This window comes from Malania oleifera, chromosome 7, assembly GCF_029873635.1.
Source record: "Malania oleifera isolate guangnan ecotype guangnan chromosome 7, ASM2987363v1, whole genome shotgun sequence".
In the NCBI taxonomy this organism is placed as follows: Eukaryota; Viridiplantae; Streptophyta; class Magnoliopsida; order Santalales; family Ximeniaceae; genus Malania; species Malania oleifera.
Genome location: NC_080423.1, coordinates 24,514,534 through 24,540,923, shown reverse-complemented (window position 1 = coordinate 24,540,923; position 26,390 = coordinate 24,514,534). Strand labels below are relative to the sequence as shown.

The following is a 26,390-nucleotide window of genomic DNA, read 5'->3' as shown; positions in this document are numbered from 1 at the left end:
ATTCAAAAACATAAAAATTTAATTAAAATTCCATTAAAGAAAAAAATAACAAGCATTCAATTATTTAAAAGCAAGAACAAACAAAATACTAAAGAACTGAGAAGAAAGAAAAAGAAAGAGAAAGAGAGAGAGAGGGAGTAAGCTAGCCGTGTTGAAGAAGAGTCGCAACAGCAGCCGTGAACTGAAGTAGGAGGCTTCGACTTGCAGCAGACAGTAGCAACAATGGAGCTTTGGATCTTCCTTCTTTAGCACAGCAGCCAAAAGATGGAGGGGTAGCAGGGAAGAGCATCGAGGAGGAGCTTCGGGTCTTCCTCCAGCAGCAGCGGCCACGACACAGCAGCCGGAAGATGGAGCTCCTCGGGTTGCAGATATGGGAACACAGTAGGAAGCAGTAGTAGTGCTGGAAGCCACACGAAGCAAAGGGGGAGAGAAGAAAGAGAAGGGAAGAGATGGGAGAGAGATAGAGGAAGAGAAAGGAGAAAGGGAAAGACAGTGAGAGAAAAGAATAGGGAGGCCGAGAGGGAGAGAGAAGAGAGGAGAGGGAAAAGAGAAAGGGGGAATGGAGAGTTTGGGGAGGAAAGGGTGCTGCAACAGCCAGAAAAAAATATATATATATAAAGCTATTTTAGGAACCCTACCCAGAGCACGAATCGAAGGACCCGATTGCATGGCCGGGTCAAATCAAGTATTTTATATATATATATATATATATATATATATATTTTTTTTTTTCTTTTCTCATTTGCATCTTCTTTTTCTTCTTTTTTCTGTTTCCTAGCAAATAAGCCCAAGTTTGACCATCCTAGAGTTTGTATCTCTCAATGCTTGAAACACAAAAGTCGTAGAACACTTCCTTAGCTTTCCCCAAAATTTTGAATCGTCTCGATCGGAGTTTGGACGAGAAAGTTATGACTAGATTATGAAATGCCATCAGTCTTTAACTTCCAATAGTTGTCCTACAATAAAAATACCAAAAATTCATAAATTACTTAATAAAATCCAAATATTATAAATAGAACACAAAGTTAAAATATTGAGAGTAATTAGACATTTAATTGAAAATATAATTTATAATGCATGAATTAAAATACCTAATTACGCAATTTAAGCACGTAATCAGTTTTACAGGAAAAAGGAGATGGTTACTCTACTCTTTTTAATTTTCCCCAAATACATATATAATAAACAAATTCATCATTTTCATATGCCTAATTCATTTAGAAAATCATATATAACATTTATGTATCCAAATACTTCAATTTAATCGGTTCATATTTCAAAATAACTGACATAATCTATTTTCTTACTTGTTCCTGAAAATCTAGCTACAACGTTTGGAGGAAACTCTAACTTTTCCCTAAACTTGCCGAGAAGAGAGGAGCCAGCAAGCCGAGAGGAGGGAAAAAGGCGATCAGAGAGCTCGAGAGAGCTTGGGAGGGCTTTGGGAAGGATGCAATATGAGAAAATGTAGAGAGAGAGAGAGAGAGAGAGAGAGAGAGAGAGAGAGAGAGAGAGAGAGAGAGATTTTTTCCTAAAAAAAAAGAGTTTATCCTTATTTATAAGCATGTTGGCTCGCGCAAAATGGTCGACGATTTCAGGTGACTTACCAAACCAAATTTTCCCGTGTTCTAATATAGAGGCTCTTGGTAGTTTGAAATTGTCGACGGTTTTCCTGAGATTGCTGAAACCATCGACGGTTTGGTCTCAAACCAAACCATGCTCACACAAAAGCGTCGACTGCTTTTCTAAGATTCCTTAAACGATCGACGGTGTGGTTTTTGTACCAAATTGTTTCCTTTCTTTTCTTTTCTTTTTCTTTTCTTGGTTTGGGTTCCTACACTCTCCCTATTGTTCGAATGTGTAGACATGTTGCCTATTTCTTTAACCTTTCTAAATATTTTCATTTATTTTTAGTTAAACTTATACTTACTCAATTATTGCCAGGCTACAAGTAGCCAATCGGCAAAAGACACTAACCTTGTGCTTGGGAGAGACTTTGAATTCGAATTTGTACGAATTTGGACAAAAATGTAATGCAAATTGTATTGAAATTTGTCCAAACCTATATAAATCTCCAAAACTCCAAACCTATCCTCCCAAATACAACATAAGAGGATGTTTAATTGTGAAAAAAATATATTTTTTATTTTTAATATTTTTTTTCAAATTATAAAAATGTCAACTTGTTTTTCAATTTTTTAGTATTTGTATTAAAAAGATAGAAAATAAAAATATTTATTTATGTGGGAAAATAATTTTTATTTTTCATTTTAGATTGCCAACTAATTATAAAAAGTCATACCTTTTTTTTTTTTTTTTTTCAATTTCATAAAATATATTAGAGGTAAAATGATCCAGAAAACAATAAAAGATTTCTCCAGCTTTCCTACATAAATTTAGAAAATTGGAAAACAATATGTCATTTTGTAATTGTTTGAAAATTTAAAAATAAAAAATAAAAATATTTTCTACAAGCAAATAGTACCTAATTTTTATTGTTTTCAAAATCTTTAGAAATATTTTAAAAACAAAAAATAAGCTAGCTTTTTTAACAAATTTTTTGAAATGAAAAACAAAAAATATTTTTCACAGCCAAACAAAGCCTCAACTTTCCTTAAAGCTTTTTAAAAAGATGCAATGTAGTAGTCTTCACTCAGATCCTATGAGTTATTATCTACATTGATTCATTAGGCTTTACGAGTTTGTTCGGTGAAAGGCATCCTATATTGTTAAAGTTTAAACCATTTTTATACGTTCACAATCTTTCTAATATATGACGATGCGGGATTGTGATGCTCAGCATGTCCATTGATCATAACAACTAATTTTCTATGATAAAAATATCATCATTTTTCTACCTCCCTAAAGATCCATTCTTGAAAGCTTTATCTATATGTTTTGAAAATATCCTAATTAAGGATTTGTTTAGTTGTGAAAGATAATTTTTATTATTTTTATTTTTAAAAATATTAAAAAATTTTAAATTATTTTTAAATTTTACAATATTTGTAATAAAAACTAAAATAAAATAAAATTTGACACTATTTTCTTTGTGAAAAATAATTTTATTTTTACTTTATTTTTTAGACAGTTGCAAAAATGTCACATTATTTTTTAATTTTCTAAATTTATATATCAACTTTAGAAAACATCTTTTTATTGTTTCCTGCATTTTCATTTTCTTATATAATTTTTGAAAAATTTTAGAACAAGTTATGACTTTATAATTAGTCAGAAATTAAAAATAGAAATAAAAATGATTTTCTGCGATTACTCAAAGGCGTTATCCATATTAGAAGTGAAAACTAAAATTTCATTTAAATCTTCTCATTGTGGGCGCAAATTTATGTGTATGATTTTAAATTTAAAGTTTTTAAATGTAATAAAAAATAAAGATAAATTTTTTTTTAAAAAAATGTGAAATTTGGCTGATTATCCATTTGTTCATAATTATTTTTTCATTTTGAACTTGTAAACAAAGATATTTTTTAAAAATAAAAGTTACAAATTATCACTATTTTCTTTATCTTAATTAATTACCATATTATTCTAAATTAGCTTTCATAATTTTTAAAATTTATTTAATTATTATCGTATTCATTGATGTCAATCATTAATGGTGTGATTTCCTTATATACTTTTAAGGGGATTATGTGATTAATATTATTTTAGTATAGGAGAATATTTGCATTTTAATAAAAAATAAATTGATATTTTTAAATTTTTTAAAAACTAAGAAAATAAAAAAATGGATTGCCATTTACTTTTTCTTTCTTTTGAATATCACCGGGTGTCCACACGTCCGTTTTACGGTCTACGTGACTAATCTCACGTCTTGTCCAATTGGTCCCATAACTCATAGGCAGGATAAATTTCTGTGTCCAAAGACGGAATCGAACCCGTGAGACTTGATAATGCTGACCTCATGAAAACACTCCCAAGAAATCGATCTACCACCTGAGCCGCGCCTGGGGCAAAATGCCATTTACTTGTTCCGCAGGCAATTAGCACGCTAGCTAGAGAAAGGGAGAATCTTCTCATTGGTATGATCGCAGCCGTTAATTCTTTCAGGAACGGACGTCATAGATGCCCTGAAGAAACAGACGATGTCTTGGGGATTCCGTGAAGTCATACTCGGGCATATAAATAGCCTGGGCGGACTACACGAGCGAAAACCGAAACGAAAGCACTTCGAAAGATATCAAAAGCGCTTTTGTAGTTCTCTGCTGAATTCTCTCGAAGGCTCCGTGTAGGTTTTCTTGTTTCTTCGTTCTCCAAGGCTCCGGGTAGGTTTTCTTGCTTCTTCGTTCTTGATTCTTCTCTTTTTCCTCTGTTTGGCTGCTGGAAAAAGAAAGACAATGGTTGAGATTTTATTTGATTGCTTTGCTTAGTAAAAATTAAACGTACTATGTGTCGATTTGGCTGTGCTGTCTAGATCTGAGGTATCTGAATTTATGTAGTTTGAGCTTCTTATTTTAATTTTCGGGGCGAATGTCTTGAAAATGCTTGCATAGATCTAGTTCTGATGGTATTTGGTAACATGCAATTGTAGTTTTTGTTTACTTTTGGATCTAAATAATATATGGAATCTGTTATTACCTAATATAATCATACAGAATGCCTCTATTTTTATCTGCCAATGGCACTTCGAAATGTTTGGGAACTCGTCCTGCTTTAAATTATGTGCAGAATCGATGCTCTCTTGTCATTTCGTATAGATTTTTATGGAAACCCTTTTTGTTTCATTGAATCAAGGTTTGTGATGTCTTCGGTGAGTTGCTATATTATTATTATTATTATTTTTTTTAGCTACCCTGACTTTTAAGATCTTACAATAGCTTGAGAGTTTCAAATCTTCTTATTGTTTGGATTGGATTAAACATCAAATATTGGCCTAAAGACCACCTAAATGTCTGGAAATTTTTGGTTTTGGTTAGCCTCTTTTGGTGACACTGAACCATGCCCAGCCCTAGTTACCATTGGAATAATGTTCTGTTTACCATTTTGTTGTTAATAATGCACGAGCTTTCTGATTTATGTTAAAGCACTGAAATAGTAGGATTCAGAGCTTTCTTTGACTCGTGAAGTGCCACCCTCCTAGAAGAAAATCACTTCAAAATCCTGATTTATTTTCTTTTACAGAAAGCCACCTAAGCAGTGTTATTCTTTTGGATAGTTGAGATTATCTCATTTTATTTTCCATAACAATATTCAACATTTTAGATGGAATGGGCAATAAATCAGAAAAAGTCCGTCAGTGATCATAGCTTGTTTAACTTTGAAGGCGTTGTTTTACTTGCAAAGACCTTAATAGACTATTAATACTTAACACAGGATGGCAGCTACATCTGCAGCAACTTTTTCTATGGCGACAGCTGCTTCCTATAACTCTAGGCCAATGGTTTCGAAACCAAAGACACTTGGCTTGCAACTCAACTCACCAAACTGCTTTAGGAGTTTCAGTGGTCTGAAGGCTGCAGCTTCTGTAAATTGTGAATCTGAGACATCTTTTTTGGGCAAGGAGAGTAGTGCTATTCTTCGTGATTCTTTTGCAACCAAAGCTGCAAAACAAAGCTGTGAGCTTGTAAATTGTTTGCAGCCTCGGGCTTCATCTTTCAAAGTGGCTGTTCTTGGAGCTGCTGGGGGAATTGGGCAACCGCTGGCCCTTCTGATTAAGATGTCCCCATTGGTCTCAGCTCTGCACCTTTATGATATAGCGAATGTTAAGGGAGTTGCTGCTGATCTGAGTCACTGCAATACTCCTTCTCAAGTCCTGGATTTCACTGGAGCTGCTGAATTGCCCAATTCTTTGAAAGGTGTGGATGTGGTTGTCATTCCAGCTGGAGTTCCAAGGAAACCAGGAATGACCCGTGATGACCTGTTTAACATTAATGCTGGAATTGTGAAGAATTTGGTGGAGGCAGTTGCCGATAACTGTCCAGATGCCTTTATCCACATCATTAGCAACCCAGTTAATTCGACAGTTCCAATTGCTGCTGAAGTTCTGAAGCAGAAGGGTGTCTATGATCCGAAGAAGCTTTTTGGTGTCACGACTCTGGATGTCGTTAGGGCAAATACATTTGTTGCACAGAAGAAGAACCTGAAACTCATTGATGTTGATGTCCCAGTGGTTGGTGGACATGCTGGGATTACTATTTTACCGCTTCTGTCAAAGACAAGACCATCTGTGAGTTTAACGAATGAAGAAGTACAACAGCTCACTGTGAGGATCCAAAATGCTGGGACAGAAGTTGTGGAGGCAAAGGCTGGTGCAGGCTCTGCTACGCTGTCCATGGCCTATGCTGCTGCAAGATTTGTTGAGTCATCTCTTCGAGCACTGGACGGAGATGCAGATGTGTATGAGTGCGCGTATGTGCAGTCTGAGATCACCGAACTTCCTTTCTTTGCGTCGAGAATTAAGCTTGGGAAGAATGGGGTTGAAGCTGTTATATCATCTGAGCTCCAAGGGCTGACAGAGTATGAGGCTAAAGCTCTGGAGGCCCTTAAGCCAGAGTTGAAGGCCAGTATTGAGAAGGGCATTGCATTTTCCCAGAAGCAACCAGTGGCTGCATGAGTTGGGGTGAAGCAGAGCTGTGAATGTTTCTCGATCAAAGTTGCAATAATGAGATGGAGAGAAGGGGAACCACGCCTGCTCATTTGCTGCACAATTGCCTTCAATTTTGTACCGTAGAAGATAATAGACAGAGATGAACAAAATTTGGACTCTTTGTTTTGTGATTGTTTAAAATTTTCCAACATGTTTACCCTTGATTGCTGAGAAGATTTGAATCACTTGTCGTCTTCGCCGTTGTTTTTTGGAGGGGTAAAATGAATAATTCGGAAACAGAAAACCCAATGGGGATAAATACTAAGCTCTAGTTTACTGTATTGTTCATACCTTTTGTCATCCCCCCCCCTGCTTGAATAGTAAAGCTTGGTACTATATTTTATTTTATTTTTGAATCTTATTATGATTGGTCTTCACAATCATAGCATCCATGTCTCTTAATGCAAGGACATAAATGCCATTTTCTTTTAACAATTTAGGAAATGTGTAAGACAAGAAAAAGTGAACCATTTGCATGCAGCCTGTTTGGTTGGAAGGAATAGGCGCTGGATGGAATCGTGATTCCAATCCTGATTCCTATGTTTTTCAATTGCATAATATAATATTGGAATTTTTCGATTGCATAATATAATATTGGAATTAGGATTCCTTTGGAATGAGCTTTCTCTTTATGATACGAGTGGGCATCCGAGGAGTTTTTGTGTGGGAATGAGCATTTCATGCCTTCCTCTCCTGCCCCTACCAGACAAAAAAGTCTTTTTATGTAATCAGGTAATGCTTTATTCCTCAACCATACCGTTTTGAATCCCGACCAGACCATTTCACACCATATCATTTTGAATCCCGACCAGACCAATTCACACCCCTACCTTGGCACCTCCCCCGCGGGGCCCAACCCTCTCTCTCTCTCTCTCTCTCTCTCTCTCCTGTAGCCAAGCTCGTGGATTCTCTGCATCTTTGCCAGTCTTGGATCTTCATTGGTTCATTTCAGGTGTGTATTCACTCTATGGCTTGATTTCTCCTTGGGGCTCAATTTTCATCTTTAGGGATCAATTGCTCTCTTTTTCATCTTTCTATTCTGTATTTTAGGTTCATCAAAGAAGGTTCTACACAGTAACTGATCTCTCCAAGGAACTCTAAATCTGCAGGTTCGTATTTTTTGCTCAGATCCACTTAGTTCTTCATGTTGAATTTGGAAACTATGTTGTGTTTAGTCACTGTCCTGATAGTATATTAAGGTATATTAAATCAAAGCACTTCGTTGTTTGCTGGCAAGAGATTTGTCTGCACATTTTACTGGTTTTTCTTTCTATAAACTTTAATGCGCTTTAATGCTTAAGCATTTGGGCTATGACTTCAGCTATATTGAGTTAAACAAGGATTAAATGAGTCATGAAGAATGATCACCATTACCCATTGAATATAGGGCACAATTGTTTTTTTTTTTTTCACTCTCGAAAAAGTCAAAAGATAACTTTTTCTGAGGATTTTCAAGTTTTTTTTTTTTTAATAAGGATCATATATTACCAAAAAAGAAAAAAGGCTAGGCTGTATAATGCTAAAACCATTAGAATGGTTATGCCAACAGTTCAAGGATCAAGCAATTCAAAACCTTTAATTCTAGTACATCTAAGCTTAAGATCACCAATAGAAAGCTGTGGAAACACTTTCAGGTTGGGCTCTCCTCTGCGTACAAAGCATTCCTCATCTTCCAAGTGTAGTAGATAGCTGCTGAGCTAGCCAACTTAGCAAAAACCTGTAGTTTAGAGTTACCAAGGCTTGTTAACTAGTAAAGGTTTAAATCCCAGTTTTAGCCAATTCCATGAATGCTGAATTCTTTAACTATCTTGCAGCATAATAACTGTAACTTAGGCAATCAAGGAAGAGTTGGTTTCTGGATTCCACATTAGACCCAGACAATCTGTTGGTAGGGTTTGTTATTTTTCCCCTAGAAGGATTTTCAAGTTGCAGAAAAGGGAAATTGATAAATTTGACATAAATCATGACTATGGAACTACCACATTGTGGGACGATTAGGATAAAACTGGCATATGTGACTAAGGAGGAGCTCTGCTTTGGTCAGATATCTGCTTTGCAATTGTTGGTAGAAACCCTGAAGCCATCTGCCCTCCCAACGTCTATTACTTAGACTTATTCCAGTGCCTCTCCGGTTCCTTTGTTGCAACCTTGATAGGCATGACTTGACAATGAACTCAAGCTCCTTCATACTTATTTGAGTATTCTCATTGGAACATTCTCAATGTTGTTGCTTAAGTTGTAGGGAGGCTGCAAGCTTCAGATGAATGTCGACCCAAAAGATAGCTTAAAGAAAATTCTGATTACTAGAGACATTTTCTTTTATAATTAGGGCTATGGTAGATAGTCCGCATAGCTTTGTGTTACCTTCTAGCTGATTGTGTAAACCATGTTTCAGTTTTGCTAAACTGATGCAGATTAAAAAATATTAAGATGAACTATATAATTATTCTTGCAGATTTCATATAATTAACTAGTACATGTATGTGTGTTCCTATGATCAAGAAATACTCGAGACTGCAGTGTTGAGCCCTCCTTATAGAAGGCTATGTCCATAGTTTTATTTTGGATGGAATTGATGTTAGGAGTTCCTAATTTGCATTTATGTTTTTGTTGGACATTTCTTGGTAGATGCAAATTATAATCAATCCTTATCACCGGAAAAGCAGTCTTGCCTGCAGGTCTGAATGAGTGTTTGGGAGCTTTGAATTTATATCTTAAATTTAAATTTTTGCGAATTTAAAGTACAAAATTAACTTAAATTTTGTTCAAATTTATGTAAATTTAAATTTAAAATATAAAAATTTAAAATTCATGCTTTTAAACATAACCTCAAAATTACATGTGTCATGAATGATAGGATGTTTATATGTAGTTTATTGAAGTATGATTCAAATTTGAATGTTTCATAACCAAAAGATAGGAGGTGAGAAATGTTGTTGCGAATATTTTAATGGGGTTATGGATGCCATTGGAGTAGCTTGCCTGCAGAGGTTCTAGGCTTCTAGCTATTTATCTAGCTCTAGTAAATGTTCTTTAGTCTGTGAGAAATTTTCTTGACACTTGATTGATTCATTCATCTGACCTAATCTATTGGGCCGACATTCATTTTTTTTTTACTACAATTTTGTTGTGTAGGATTTGGAAAAATATTCAATACAATTGTATGGTGTATTGATTGGAAAAGATTGTGTGCACGGATATGAAACTCAACATGAGATATGGACATGACACAATACTGATACAATGATGTGGAAATTTTGAAAAGAATTAAGATATGACAATGGGGGATGTACTAAAATAATTGATGTAAAGTTACACATTTGAGGATGGTTTTTTTCTTTTAAACGAAAAGTATTTAGATATTTCAAATTTAAAATGGAACATGCATCAATCATGCACATTCTACAAACAAATTTCGTGTAAAACATATAATTGTACATTTTATAACTACATTAAAAAGGACACAAAGAAGATTTACTTTATAGCTAAAATGCAAAAAAATTATTAAAGAAAAGAAAAAACTAGATAGGAAATTGAGAAAATGAAAGACCCAAGTAGAAGTTCTGAACCACCAAAAATTCATAGAAGATACAAAATTATTTTCTATGTATCTTCACCCCACACCCTTCGCACTCTCTAGCTAACGGATTATTTGCATCTATGTCTCTCCATACTTCACCATAGTTGTTGGACTGATGATGGTGGCATCTGGGGATCTATGATCCGGAACTCCCTACAGGACTTCGACAGAAAGCCTCATTGCTCTACCAAGTCATCTTGTCATCGTTGGTTCAAGGTGTAGCGTAAACTTGGGAGGTCCGGTGGTGATCTATGATTTGAAACTCCCTACAGGACTTCGACAGAAAGCCTCATTGCTCTACCAAGTCATCTTGTTCTTGTTGGTCCAAGGTGTAGCGTAAGCTTGGGAGGTTCGGTGGTGCAAGAAATGATAGCATCATAGGAGTTCATGGATAGACTTGATACATATGGGTGAATATCAACTTGACCCAAAAGGTTAAACCTGTTGGGTCTTGGACCCAACCATATATATAAGCACTCATTATCCACTTAGTGTCTCCTATATGAGACAAACTTACAAGTGACATTCTCAATAATCTCCCACTCACTTGTGTGTTTCAATTGCTCCCCATTGAACGAAATCCATCTCCTTTATGGGAGTAAGCACAATTCTCCAACAGTTGCTCAAGTGGGCCTTGTTAGCCTTACAAAGTTTAACATTCTATTTTGATGCTAATAAACAAGTGGAACTTAACATATTTGGTTGAGTGATGATTTTTCAGATCTCACACATGTGAAAGCAAGGCCAAGTACTCACAAGGATCAATTGAAACTTATATTCTAAAGGAACATAATCATATGAAGCTTAAATGACATGAATTCAATTGAAACTTTATGAACTTAGAGACCTATTTTAAAACTTCAAAAAATGTTTTATTAAAGATCAAAACATATGAGCAAAACTAAATTTGAAAAACCAAAATTTGAAATTTTCTGGTTAGAGTTTAAAAAATCAAAATTCGTGGAGTCAGTCGGCTGGACAGGCGACTGGGTAGTGTATTTCCATAGGGTCGGTTGGCTGGATAGGCGGCTGACACCCTTCTGTCTCTTAGAAATTAAATCAGGAAATAGTCAGTCGACTGGCGTGACATAGTTCATTTTGGATCAGTCGGTTGGGTATGGTCAGTCGACTGGGTACTTTTAATTTTTTGAGTCAGTCGGCTGGACAGTTAATTTTTTTGTTGTTTTCGTGTCAGTTGGCTAACTGAACCAGAGTATTTTTGGTCAATCGGCTGGGTAGATCTCTTACTGATTTTTCCTTTTTGGTTTTTCAAATTTAGTTTTGCTCACATGTTTTGATCTTTCATAAAACATTTTTCGAGATTTTAAAATAGGTTTTAAGGTCCATAAATATCCCCTAAAGAGCTTCAACAATATTTCAAAAGATATTTAAATATTAAAACACTTACATAAAGACTTCTAAACCATTTGTTATTCTTAAACACTTAAGTATTCATGCTTTAGTCTTCTTTATCGTCTTCAAGCTTTAAGATACTATGTGCTTTTCATCGAGTTCTTTTTAATATTCATGCTCTCATGATCTTCAAGTTTTAGTCTTTGAATTCATGCCATTTAAGCTTCATATGATCATGTTCCTTTGGAATATAAGCTTTGATTGATCCTTATGAATACTTGACCTTACTTTCACATGTGAGATCTGAAAAATCATCACTGTTATAATTTGTGTATTCCCAAAGGGGGGGGGGGTTGAATTGGAATTTTAAACTTTTATCTCCTAGGTTAAATGAGATAGTAGTATAATACAACCTAGGGTCTTTCTATGCAGTTCCAAATGCGCCAATAAATATAATATGGGGAAAATTTAAATCATGCACATCATTCACACCATAACATACATGTGCGGTAAATATAAAGTATAGAAATATAAACAAGGCACACGATATGTTATCGGGGTTCGGCCAACTGTGCCTGCATCCCCGCCTCTAGCTCGCAAGCCAGAGGATTCCACTAGAAGCTCACTTAAGGGTGGAGCGGCACCGTTTACAATCAGGTCAAATTAATACAGGGCTGACCTCAACCTTAACTAGGTCAATTAGCGGGGCTGACCTCAACCTACACGCTTTAACAGGACGACGCACCTAACTTTCCTAACCGGGTCTAAGCCAATCTGGGACTATTCCAGAGCTAGTCTCCCTCTTCAGGCTCGTGCCTGAAAACATAACAGTATTTGAAATATAATGAAATGGTACAATGAAAATGCTTTCAAGTAAAGAAGATATGTACCCAGTTACGCGCAATCACATACACCACAAATGATATAATAAGTAAGCTCAATGTGGTTTTAAGATGTCTACTCTCAAATAGATTTACTATCGATGTAATTCGTGCGTGAGAGTCAAACCTATATGATTTTTGTATCACTAGATATTCAATATAAATGCTCAAGCAAAGATATTAGCCACACTTCATATATTTCAATCAACAAGTTTTCTCAATACATATATGTATATGAAGCTCTGGCAATGTATAAGTTTGGTTTGCAAAAAAAGTTTAATCTTTATATTCAACTATAGATATAAATCAATGAATATTGCAATAAAGATTTTTCTCACAAAAACAAATATCTCTTTAAAGATTTATCAAGACAAAACACACTAGATATTTGAAAGTATTTTGAAATGATTTTTGCAATCCACGCCAAATACAAACTTCACAAGGTGTTGCAATGAATGTGCAATACTTGGAAGTTTAATATAAGTCTTCTTAGGAGAAACTTATTAACAAAGTCCCCTAAGAATACTTGGGTTAGCTCTCAATTAAAATTGTCAAAAAATAATTACCACACATGGGAGAGCAACCCTAGAAGGCAACAACACTTAAATCACACTTACAAAAATGTTTGAGTAGAAGATCTGGTAAGAATAAGTGTTGGAGGATGGGTATTATAAACTTTGGGATTTTTAGAGAATTTCTCCTAATCAAAGATTGCTAATCCCTTGTTAATTTTCTCAAATGAACTCATATATATAGGCATGTGAGAAAATATGACCGTTGGGTACCTATTGGGTATTCTTAGGAAAGTTTAATGATGTTTAAAGCATTTTAACCCTGTTTAGAAAATATTAACTGCGGTAAAAAATCAGGGCAACCCGAGAGGTCCGGTCGACCAGAGTAGGTTCGGTCAACCAAGTCTCATATGGTTCGGTCAACCAGGGAGCTTTTGAACTGAGGTCTCGATCAACTAGGAGAAGGAGATTTCCCAATTTTTTGAGATTCGATCGACCAGGCCATTTTGAACTGGCTGGTTCGATCGACCAGACTGCTGGGAATTCTCCCGAGGACCCTCCGGTCGACCAGGTAGTTGGAGAACAAAAGTTCTCGGTTGACCAGATGGTCAAATGTTGACCAAGGAGGGTTTCGGTCGACCAGGTCTCTTTGAACAACCTCTTTCGGTCGACCAGGTGGTCAAGCTTTTGACCTAGGGAGGTTTCAGTCGACTAGGGCTTTTTGAACTACCTGGTTCGGTCGACCAGATGGTCAAACTTTGACCCAGGGAGGTTTTGATCGACCAGGGCCTTTTGAACTACCTAGTTCGATCGACCAAGTGGTCAAACTTTTGACCCAAAAGGTTTCGGTCGACCAGGGCTTTTTAAACTAACTTGGCTGGTCGACCGAAAGTGCACCATGTGTGCATTTTGGTCCCGTTTCGAAATATACAAGCCCTATTCAAGTGCCTAACAAACAAATGTGTAAATGTGTGTGTCCTAGGGTCACTTAGGGTCCAATTTGAAGACACTGAAAAAGTCCGGTGTCGGTCGACCTGAAGGGTAAACCCTAAGGTCTTTCTAAGGTCATTTCTCATTTACAATTTGTTTGAGCTTACGTAATAAATCATACATGTGATGTGTGTGAGCTTATTACAAACCAATCCCTATTTACTATTACAGATATTTCCAACTTAAATATTACAGACCCGAATATTAATTACAACAAATAAATTATATTTAGGGTTTTCAAAGTCTTCGTTTTCCTCAGAGTCTCCGAGTGCCATCATAGGATACTACCAAGATAAACTTGCACATCAACTCGGCAGTCATTAAATACCTGAGTATTTGTCATAATCAAAATAGGGTATGACCCATAGGGTCAATAATCACTCAACTAAATATGTTAAGTTTCACTTATTTGTTAGCATCAAAATAGGATGTTGAGCATTGTAAGGCTAAAATCTCCCCTTTTTTTATGATGACAAACAACGAGCAAAAATATGAGTAAGCCTTAAAAAGACCCCCCTTTCAATAAGCATCATCTTCAACATATTTGTGAGATCAAGATTACTATCAACACCAATTTTAAGATCATTCAATATCATGCATATCAAAACCAATTTGAAGGTCATTCAATGTCATGTATTTCTCCCCTTTGTCAAATACTTCTCTCCGTTTTGAAATATGATTCATGTTCAAAATTTCAAAATATTTCAATACCAAACTCAATTTTCAATTTTTGCTCAAAACTTCTCTCTCTTTTGACATCAATCAAAAAGAGTAGGATATAAACAAAATAAATCATATTTTTTAGCATATGAATATCAATCATACATATCAAGTATATGATACCAATTTAGATTTTCATTAATTCTAATTCCGTTTGAACTTTTGAATTTTTAATATCAAACTCAAATTGAAAATTTATGATATCAATTGAAAAAATAATTCATGATACCAAAAACAAAAAAAAAATAGGGAGAAACAAAATACAAGTTATGAGTCATAATACTCCCCCTGAATTTAACACATTCAGATTTGATATCAATTATGCTTTCTAAATTTATTGTCCATGTTTCAAACTTTTGATGTATATGCTAATGGATATCAAATACCAAAATCATATCAATTTCATAATTTACTCATGGATATAATTATACTTGTCATGCTCAAATACCAATTTATATATTCATGGATACTAATACACTTTATAGATACCAATATTAATGTCACATTATGCACAATTCATGAATACTCTATTATTTAGATTCAAATTTATCTATTTATCCATATGATCCATCATAAGCATACATGACCAAGAATTTATCAATTCATATCAAAATTCATGTTTTTAAATCATGCTTTATAACTTTTATGCTCAAATTTTCAAAATATAGTGAGGCATAAATTATCAATATTTTCATTGTCTTTAAAAATTTCAAGATACCAAATTTAAGATGTACACATGTATCATATTGCATTCATATAAGTATGGAGTAAATCATATTATGTGCTTTGTACTATACTTTTGTTTGGATTTTTCTTATGTTGCTCAAGTATTTTATTTCAAACTTCTTTAACAGTTTTTCCTTCAGTCAGTCGGTTGAGCTTCTGTCCAGTCGGCTGACCTATACTTTCTCTTTAAGGGTTTTGTTCAGTCAGTTGGTTGATCATATGGTCAGTTGGCTGATAATTCTTCTGCCAAGTTTTCTTCTTTATCAATAAGCTTTATTTGTTTCAGAATTTCTTTTCTTTTGATTTCATTTAAACATCCAAACGACATGTATCCTAATGCTTTCTATTTTATGTTTGTATGATGTTCCATAAATTTAATATCAATTGAAGTTGAAGAACTTAGTATTTCATTTTTGGTACCCATATTTTCTTGGTTTCGGATGGTTTAACAAGAGATGTTTCTGTAATCCTCCAAACTTGTTTAATCTTCACACCCTTTCTTTTAAATGGGCATTCAAACTTTATATGTCCTTTTTTCTTACATTGATAGCATATGGTGTTAGTGTAGGCATTAAAAGATGTGCTAGCATAATTTTTGGATACTTTTGAAAAATAACCCATGTAAAGATTCTTTTTCTTTTTTATTTTCAACCCCATTAAATCCAATGCCTTCTTTGTTTAAGGTCATCCTTTGTGAGCCTATCATTTTATCAAAGTTTTCCCTTCCTTTTGTGAAGTTGTAAATTATCTTTTCTTTATCTTCAAATTGATTTTTGAGATCTTTTATCTCAATATCTTTCTTGTCATTAACTTTATTTAGTGATTTCTCTAATTCTTGAGATAATTTTCTAATTTTATCCTCTAATTCTGAAATATATATGTCTTTCTCATATTCCATAGAGGATAGGGATTGAAGGTCTTCTATCATCTTTTTATTCTTACTTTCTAATTTCTTGATTTTCAAGTCTTTTTCTTTTTTAGTAAAATTTTTAACTTCTAATTCTTTTATTGCAGTTTCATACTTATTTTCTATTTTCTTGAGTTTTTAATCTTTATCATTTTCAGCAATCTTACTTGATTCTAGCTCTTTCATCATTCTATCGATCTTGTTTTTCAATGATGTGTTTTGTTTAGTTACTTTGATTAGCATCTTATATACTTTGAATAAATCATTTTGTAATTCATCATAAGATGACATACACTCATCATTGGATTCATTTGATGAATCACTACAAGAATTATTTAAGGATTTGGATGAGGAGCTTTCCCTATCGTCCCAAGCCATAAAGCAAGTATAAGCAACCTCTTAGTAACTTGATTCATATTCCGAACTACTTGTACTCATGTTGTCCCAAGTAGTGGCTTTTATGACCTTTTTTTTTTTTCTTCTTAGACTCTTTATTAAGTAGTGGACATTCCAATTTTATATGTCCAACTTTGTTACAATTATAACATGTAGGAGTTTTATTTTTAGATTTCTTTTTGCTAATTTCTTCTTCTTCTAATTCGGAGTTTTGGTTTCTTCTTTTGAATTTTTTTTTCCTTCTAAGGATTTTTGCAAGTTTCTTAGATATGAAGGTTAGTTCATCTTCATCCATTTCTTTTTCACTACTAGAGTTTTCTTTTAAGACTTTGAAGGCTATTGATTCTTGGGCTTTGGTTTTTCCACTCCTTTCAATCATTGACATTTCATATGTGAGGAGAGAACCTATTAGCTCATCTAAGAAGGTGTTTTTCAAATTTCTTCCTTCCGTTATGACAGTGGCTTTTGGTTCTCATATAGGTGGCACCCCTTTAAGAATTTTCCTTATCATCTCATAGGTAGTATAGGTTTTTCCTAAGGCATTTAGGGAATTTATTTTGTGAGTGAACCTAATGTAGACACCTCAATTTTAACTCGGCCTTTCCTATGAGACCTCATGGCAAACCTTCCTACGCTGCTTGTGGAACCCCACACATCTTTGTAGGCCTCACACTGTTTGTGGACCCCACACATCTTTGTAGGTCCCACACTGTTTGTGGACCCCATACATCTTTGTAGGTCCCACGTTGCTTGTGAACCCCACACATATTTGTAGGTCCCACATGGTTTGTGGGCCCCACATCTCCGGGTACGTTAGCTCAAATTCCTACATCCGGTGCACGTTACCCCCTCTAGTACATTAGTTCGGATTCCTACATCCAGTGCACGTTACCTCCTTTGGCATGCTTGTGCCTGCCAACTTGAGTTCCTATAACCCTCAAAGGGCTCATGGACCCCACATATCTCCATTGGGCCCCACATGATTTGTGGGCCCTACATCTCCTGGTACGCTAGCTTGGATTCCTACATCTAGTACACGTTACCCACTCTGGTACGCTAGCTCGGATTCCTACATCCGGTGCACGTTACCTCCTTCGGCATGCTTATGCCTGCCGGCTTGGGTTCATATAACCCTCAAATGGCTCATGGACCCCACATGGTTTATGGGCCTCACATCTCTTGGTACGCTAGCTCGAATTCCTACATCTGGTGCACGTTACCTGTAGTAACCCGACCCCGAAAAAAAAAAGAAAAAAAAAAGAAAGATATTTTGGAGAAGATATTTTGAAAAGAGATATTTTGAAATATTTATATATAAATATCTTGGAGGAGATATTTATTTAGATTACTTAAGGGTTAAGTTAGGATTTATTCTATAAATTCTTTTATTCTCTCTTATTCTCTCACTCACTCTCTCTCTCTCTCTCTCTAAGATCCTTCGCCGTTCGTCGTCTGTTTCCAAAAACGGAGGGTAATGCGTGGATCAGAAGAGGAAACTCTACACTTTTAGTGGATCGGATCGTCGTTTCGGAGAGTTTCGGGTTTTCCCAAGAATCGAGGTAGGAATCTGATCCTAATTTTGATTGGATATTTGGATAGCAGTAGAAAACAGAGTAAGGTTATGTTCTGTCGTTTTAGGTTTTCGGGATCTCGGGTTGTCGTTTTGGACCGTTTTTGTACGAAATTTCATTTCGAATATAAGGTAAGGGGAATTTGATTACAATAGCTATTTTGAAAAACTAAACTGCTAAAAAGTTAGTTTATGTTATTATGTATGATTTAACTGCTTATTTATAAAATTCTACTGAGTAGAAATGCCGGTTTGATAATTTTACGGTTTTTGGTAAAAACGATGATTTCGACGTGTGATCTCCAAATTTTACAAACATTGTTTATTTGTGTTTATACTATAGTAAGAGAGACTCAAATCCTTTATTTATTTAGTTAAACTATGTATATTAAATTTCTATCATTTAGCGGGTTTTTGTATTGAACTTGTGTGATATATGTTGAAATGGAAATGAATGTATTTTCTATACTACTGATATAGAATATGAGAATGAAATTCCAATTTGTTATACTGACAATGTGATAAACAGAGGCTGGTGATACATCGAGCTGCATCAGTAAACAAAGAGGGGTAAACTGAGTGGAAATACGCCGGTTTGAACCAGCTAGGATTATTTCTATACTATTGATATAGGGTTGAAAAATACTTTCTTTGCAGAGTTAAAATAAACTACTGTTATATGATACAGCACGATATCGTAGCTAGATGTACACGTGCAACCACACGTATTAAACGATGTGGGTACCAAGATGGTCGGCTAGCAGGGTGAAACCATTGGCTGATATTGGGCCAATGGGGGCAGTTGGATCGTATGTAGGTACTCGACAGTGCCTGCACGAACAGGGCATTGGATGAGTATCAGTGCACAACCCGAGCCACGGGGTAAAACTGGTTACAGGGATATTTTGCTGTTGGTCATTTGATAAATCATTAAATGGTCGAAAGACAAATGTGGGAATTTTGTAATATGAATAATGTTATAACTGATGCATTACTGTATTGAAAATATTTGATTTATATTCCAAATGTTGAATGAAAATATGCATGTATGCAGTCACACACTGTTGTAACTCCTTCTTCCTTACTGAGAGGTGTCTCACCCTATCTTACAACCTTTGTTTTTAGGTCCGTTCGTGCATCGGTCCTAGTAGATAAAGGGATTGGGGAGGTTATTTTGGTTAGCTTACGTAAGCATCTAAATTTTGTACTAAACTTGATGAAAGTCCTTTTTGGAGGGTTGTAATATGACGATTACTCTAAGTCCGAATGTATGTAAATTATGGATGTATTAGTGAACTCTGGTATAAGGCTAGTAGTAATCCCAATGGATGTTTATGTTTTTCCGCGACATTTACATCATGATTATGTATGATTTACACTTGTATGTCCCTATTTAGGGCCAGTTGTTTCTATATCTTGAACAGGTATAGGTATTTGATGTATGTGAGTGACACCTGAGTCCATGTAAAGGGCTGGGTCGTTACATTACCCCCTTTGGTACGCTAGATCGGATTCCTACATCTGGTGCTTGTTACCTCTTTAGCATGCTTGTGCCTGCCTGCTTGGGTTCCTATAACCCTCAAATGGCTCATGGACCCCACATGGCTTGTGGGCCCCACATATCTTCGTTAGGCCCGCATGGTTTGTGGGCCCCACATTTCCTGGTACGCTAGCTTGGATTCCTACATCCGGTGCACATTACCCCCTCTGGTAAGCTAGCTCGGATTCCTACATCCGATGCATATTACCTCCTTTGGCATGCTTGTGCCTGTTAGCTTGGGTTCCTATAACCCTCAAACGGCTCGTGGACCCCACATGGCGCGTGACCCCCATACATCTCCGTTGGGTTCTGCACAGCTTCTAGAACCCTCATATTATTATTATTATTATTATTATTATTATTATTTAATTTGTTAAATGTAAGCATGCTTTGTTTCCCCCATCATCACTCACCACATACTTTGTTTCCTCTCCTTATCATTCTTCCCATGCTATATTCCTTTCATCATTCTTTACCCCATACTTTATTCCCCCCATCATCATTCACCACATGCTTTGTTTCCTCCCTTTATCATTCTTCCCATGCTATATTCCCTTCACCATTTTTCACCTCATACTTTGTTCCCCAATCATCACTCACCACATGCTTTGTTCCTCTCCTTATCATTTTTCTCATGCTATATTCCCTTCATCATTCTTCATCCCATACTTTGTTCCCCTATCATCACTCATCACATGTCATGTTTCTTCTCTTTATCATTCTTCCCATGCTATATTCTCTTCATCATTCTTCATCCCATACTTTGGTCCCCCCATCATCACTCACCACATGTCATGTTTCCTCCCTTTATCATTCTTCCCATGCTATATTCCATTCATCATTCTTCATCCCATACTTTGTTTCCCCCCATCATCACTCACCACATGTCTTGTTTCCTCCTTTTATCATTATTCCCATGCTATATTCCTTTCATCATTCTTCACCCCCACACTTTGTTCCTCCCATCATCACTCCCCTATGTCTTATTTCCCATGCTTGCCCTAAGCTAAGTCTATAAATAGCCTTCTCATTTCAAGCACAAAGGGAGGGGTTTTTCTTGATGGTAGGAGAAGATTTCGAATATTGAAATCTTATATTGTGAGTTTGTGAAGTTTTATTTTTTTTTTCTTTGTGGATAAGGAGTGAGGTTAAGTTTCATTCTCTTAGAAGATCAAGCGGACAACCGATCCTGTTTCCTATCGGGTCGGGTCACCCTATCTGAAGAAAGTGCTCCGTAGTGCCTCCAGTTAGAACTCTTGAACCACCCTCGGGAAGACACTGTAGACTAACCTCTGTAGATTCACAGATAGGAAAGGAAGACCGGAGGAGAAGAAGACGAGAGGTAAAACTAATGGACTTTCTCTTCCTATGTTACATCTCCACCCCCTTTCCCGAACCGGCTTCTGCCGGTTTATTTGACTTTATTTCAGTTCTTATTTTAAATAACTTCCTTTTAATCCATAAAAAAATAAAAAAGAAATTTCATTAAAGGCACACAAAAATTTAGAAAAGTTCTCAAAAAAATTCAAAAATTTTTAGGGTTTTGAAACTTGTTTACATTTGAAAATTTTTGAAGAAAATCCAAGAAAGTTTCCAACGGGTTTCGCAAACGTTAGATTTGTTTCCTTACATTCAAAATTTTTAAAAATACGTTTTAAAGTCATATCTTTAAAATTATGATTTTCATGGTTATTGCCTCAAATTCTGTTGTATTCAGATGAACATTGCAAAACCCTAAAGAATCAATGGTCTCGACCAAGACCTTAAACTGGATTTCCCCCAAACCGGTCAACATTTGACCAATTCACCATTCCCGGACCGGTTCACCCCGGTTTTCTCCATTTCGCTCGTATACTATTATTATATCCAGAAAATTCACAAAATTTTCAAAAATCCCAAAAATATTTTCACATTTTGATTTCAATTGATTTTATTTGTGTTATTTTGAAAGTTCGGGAAAAATCACAAAAAATAAAAAAAAAATCATTTTCACACTTAGGAAAAATCACAAAAATATCTTTTTAGGCACAAAAAATCATTTCAATCCCGAATAGATTTCAAAAACCTCCCGGAATAGTATTTTTCCTACTTAAAAAAACCTATAGATTTCAGAACCCCTGGGAGCGTATTTTGTATCCTATTTTTGATTTTCCTTCCCGATGATTGCAACCAAGGGCATTGACTCTTTGAAGTATTGGATTGCCCCGGTTCTGAGGGAATACCTATGAGGTATTTTAATACATTTGATTTTTGAAAAGGAGCAGTTTTGAAAGGCTTATCAAGTTTATTTCAGGGATAATTTCTGATTAATTTGGTACCGCTCGTAAGAACGGGCGCGTAGGAGGTGCTAATACCTTCCCCTTGCGTAACCGTACTCCTGAGCCTGACTTTGGTGACGCAGACCGATTCTACCCCTAACGGGGTAGCAATCAAGTGTTCTAACCACACTTCAAAAGGTTAGTAGTGACTCCTTCACACATGTTTTCCATGGAAAATCACATTTTCAAAATAAACATTCATTTTTCCTAGTTCGCAAGTCGAACCCATTTTTAACCAGAGATTGGTTCATTGGGTTGGGTCCAGGACGTCGTGACAGCTTGGCGACTCCGCTGGGGATGATAAAGTGTCGAGTCAGTGATTAATTTAGAATTATCCCGATCTTGAATCTAAATAAGCCTTCTTGATTACTCCCCTTCATTTTTGTACAAATTAATAATTTGGTGATTAGGTTAAGCATGTGTTTAAATTCCGAATAATGGATGGATGTGGGGTAGAGGGTGTAGGCCGAAAATGATGATCTCACACACTCTCACAACTTTATACCCGGGTTTTCCTTTATCAGGATTAGAAATGAGTGTAATAGTGCCAGTTCCCATTTGGCATGGCCTATGGGGACCCACGAACCACTCCACTCAGTGTGACCTTTGTCCAAACCTTTGTGAGAGAGGATACAGTTTCAATCTAGGAACCTGTTGTCGATAAGGATTAGAGCCTAACTACACATGGTCATCCATAATCCCTAGCCTAGGGTAGAGCCTCAGAGGACCCTATGTACATACCTTCCCCAAGGTTGAGACAGAAGCCACATCCTTCTCCACATGTTGTAATCCATGTTTGTTGTATATATGAAATGCCTTGTGTTTTGTACATCCTGCCTCCATGTCAGACATCCATATCACTTGGCCAATGTTTCGAAAAAGCCTGATTCACTTAAAATTCAAACTTTATCTCTTAAAGTACCCTACCCAAGGGAAAATGGATCATCCTTGAGATCATTGAGGTTTTTCTCGGAACCTTGGCTGAATGATTGATTAGGTTGCATTACATGCATACATGCATACATGTTCTTCTCCAAGGGGCCGGTAATCACTCTCCAACTTCCTGTCAGGCCAAGTTAAATCCAGAATCCCAACATTGAGCCCACTACTACTCACCACTACAACACTAGGAGTAAAACAAAGACCATGGCAGAACAATTGGAAAGCAGAGTCCTAGGAATAGAGTAGTGGCAAGAAGAACTGAACAGCAAAATGAGTAAGCTGTTGGACCTGATGATGAACAAAGGCAAGACTGTGCCACCACAAAATGTTGAGGATGAGTCAGACCCCACCTATTCTCCGCGATTCACCTAGCTGCACGGGCAGACCTCGACACAACCTCCGGTGGTCGTACAAAATCCTCCACCAAACAGTGCTTCGTTCATACCTACCGCACAAACATTAGGGGTCCTAGTAGTCAGAATACCCCCGATAATGATGATAGAAGTGGGGGCAGACAGAATCACAACTGAGCATCGGTGCGAAGTGCTTGAAGAACGATTAAGGGCCATTGAAGGGTCCAATTCGTTCGGTACCGTTGATCCGACAGACCTCTTCTTGGTGCCTAAAGTCACACTGCCAACAAAGTTTAAGATGCCAAATTTTGAAAAGTACAATGGAACCTAGTGTCCCCAAGCTCACTTACTGATGTATTGCCAAGCCATGGTAGCGTACTCAGACAATGAAAAACTAATGATGCACTACTTCCAGAGCAGTTTGATTGGGTTCGCCATCCATTGGTACATTCAGCAGGACAAGGCCCGAGTTCGCACGTGGAAAGACTTGGCCAACGCCTTCATCACTCATTACCGCTATGTGACGGAGATGGAACTTGACCGATTGATGTTGCAGGAAATGGAGAAGAAACCTACTGAAGCATTTAGGGAGTATGCTTGCAGGTAGAGGGATATGGGGATCCAGGTCGATCCCCCTGTAAGTGAACGAGAGGCCATCTTGTTATTCGTGGGTACATTGAAAAACCCCTACCGCATACACCACCGGGGAGCCACTCCCCATGATTTCATGGATATCGTGGCAGCAGGAAGGAGGATCGAAGCTGATATCAAGGCAAGCTTAGTCAGAGATGGCGGGAATAAGGCCAGTCCAGGCAAAAGATGGACGGGCAGCAAGAAAGATGAGGAAACTCATATGGTCCAAGGGCATTACTACCGGGGAGATGGAAATTGGTGGCCTAAGAGAAATTTCACTTTCGGACCCTCCGTCAATCAGGTTGCGCAAACAGGGGCGAGACTTCAAAGAGCTCCTCCTGAACCAATGCCAACCCAACCGATTAACCAAGCACAAGAAAGGGGCGCCAAAAAAAACATCAGGAAAATAGATCCCATCCCAATGGCTTATTCATTCTTATTTCCCCAACTGTTAGAGCAAAGGATGGTTTCAATCGTTCTAGGGATTCTTGTCTCAACCCCTTTTCCGCATTGGTACGACCCAGATGCCCGATGTGCTTATCACGCCGATACTCCTGGGCACTCCATTGAGTGTTGTTTGGCATTCAAAAACAAAGTGCAGACATTAAGAGACGCGGGGTGGTTATAGTTTGACGGTAAGCAATCTGGAGTTTAGAGCAATTCCCTACCTGACCACAGGGAAGGCTACAGCAAGTAAAGGTCTGAGAGGCGAGAAAGAGCAAAGAAGCCTGCTGATGACAGAATTCATCCACAAAGTAATTTGTTTCTCAAACTGCCGGATTAGAGAATCTTCACTCAACTCAGTTCATGTGATGCTTTTGTTATTTTGGTTTTTCCTCTTGTAATCCTTTGACAAAATTTAATGAAATCATGCATTTTCATTATGAGTTCAAAACACCAAGATTTTTGTTTGCTCGCGTTTCATGTTAAGATTAGGAAAACAAATACTAGTATTTACGAGCCATGAAAATGATGAGAACCCAAAAGGGGAGAATGGAAAGATGAAACAATTTTCGTCACCCCAGGAATTTGCGTGTCAAAAGGCATCAAATAGTGTTGTTTGTTCCTTAAGCTTATGATGTTCACCACTCTTGTTTTGATCAAACGACAGATGGCCATTATTGGTCGACCAGTTTTCCCACAAAAAAACCAATCACAGATTTATCATTTGTTACACAATTTGAGTCTAAATGTTAAACCATTTCTTCTTAAAAGTCATTTTCCCAAAATTAAATTGGGTTCAGGGTTTCAGGGGTCTGGAAAATCACATAAGGCAATAATTGACTATTCGAAATGATGGCAGGCCATTTTTCAGCTACCAAGAAAAAAAGATATAAAAATCCCTTGTTAACCCTGTTGAGCTCGAGATATTCAACTCTTGATTTAACCCGTCAAAGGGTCACACCCCACACTAGGAAAATTTTAAAAGGCTCGGTCCCTACTAATATCCCAATGAACATGATTGTCAAAAGTTCTCCATAAAAGGGAAAGCAAAAGAGAAGAAAATGCAGGAAAAAAAAAGGAAAAAAGGGAAATGAAATGAAAAGGGACAAACGTCATATGTGATCCTTGACCAACAACTACCCTTGATGATATCAACAAAATTTGAGCTTTATCATATCTTTTTCTTCAAAAACCTTTATCCCATGGCCTACATTACAGTCCAAACTAAGGCCTGACCAAACTGGTAATACGTTGTTGTCTCAAACAAAATGTCAGACTCAATTTAGAGTCTGAACTACGTGATGACCTGATCCTGAAAGGGTACGTAGGCAGCTTGTTCGAAAGGACAAATTTGGTCAATACTTTGCGAGTACCCCGCCACAAATTGGGGCAAAATATATCATTTTGGGGAAGGGAATTTTTAGCCTTAGTTTCCTTATTTTTCCAAAAACCTGTATCCTAAGGCCTATGTTTCGTCCTAAGTCCTAAAGTCCATATTGAGATCAAAACAAAGGTAAAGCTTCATTAAAGCTAGGGACAACGATCAGAGTAAGGAAGCACCAATGGATCCCCCACCAAAAGAAAAAGGGAATATGTCCTTCAACAAAACTGGGGCAATCAACAAGTGGAGAAAGCCAATCATCTAGGCTGAAAGACCAACATGAATATTGCATAACTTTCGAATACTGGTATAAAGTTTTCCTCTCTAGCATGAACATAGTAAAACATCTATCATGTGCATTTTCCCTTTTGACTCTACAAATTTTTCCAAATGCATGATTTCCCATCTCCAACAACCCCTTCCATCCTTCAAAAGCTCCAGAAGATGATTGAACGGTCAAGGAAGTATCTTGCAAAGATAGCCAATTCAAGATTTGAGAAGAAAGCCAAGAGCAGTTATAGGCGTATGAAACTAGGG

The 26,390-nt window shown here is 36.6% G+C and overlaps 1 protein-coding gene across 2 annotated transcripts; it reads left to right on the top strand.

The window, feature by feature from the left end:
• The first annotated feature begins 4,091 nt into the window (after window positions 1–4,091).
• Window positions 4,092–6,895, top strand: LOC131160610 (malate dehydrogenase, chloroplastic). Of its 2 annotated transcripts, none has more exons than XM_058116443.1 (2): window positions 4,092–4,249; window positions 5,335–6,895. In XM_058116443.1, the coding sequence occupies exons 1-2, from the start codon at window positions 4,107–4,109 to the stop codon at window positions 6,572–6,574; spliced, it is 1,383 nt and encodes a 460-aa protein (XP_057972426.1). In that variant the 5' UTR covers window positions 4,092–4,106; the 3' UTR covers window positions 6,575–6,895. The 2 variants fall into 2 exon arrangements, with proteins under 2 accessions (XP_057972426.1, XP_057972427.1); XM_058116444.1 differs by having other exon boundaries at window positions 4,138–4,286.
• The last annotated feature ends 19,495 nt before the right edge of the window (window positions 6,896–26,390 follow it).

What these genes read in the sequence shown, in the direction of transcription:
- LOC131160610 (XM_058116443.1), top strand. Translation starts at nt 4,107, where the DNA reads ATGTCTTGGGGATTCCGTGAAGTCATACTCGGGCATATAAATAGCCTG. An exon ending in AATTCTCTCGAAGGCTCCGT is followed by an intron (nt 4,250 to 5,334) that starts GTAGGTTTTCTT and finishes TACTTAACACAG; the next exon opens with GATGGCAGCTACATCTGCAG.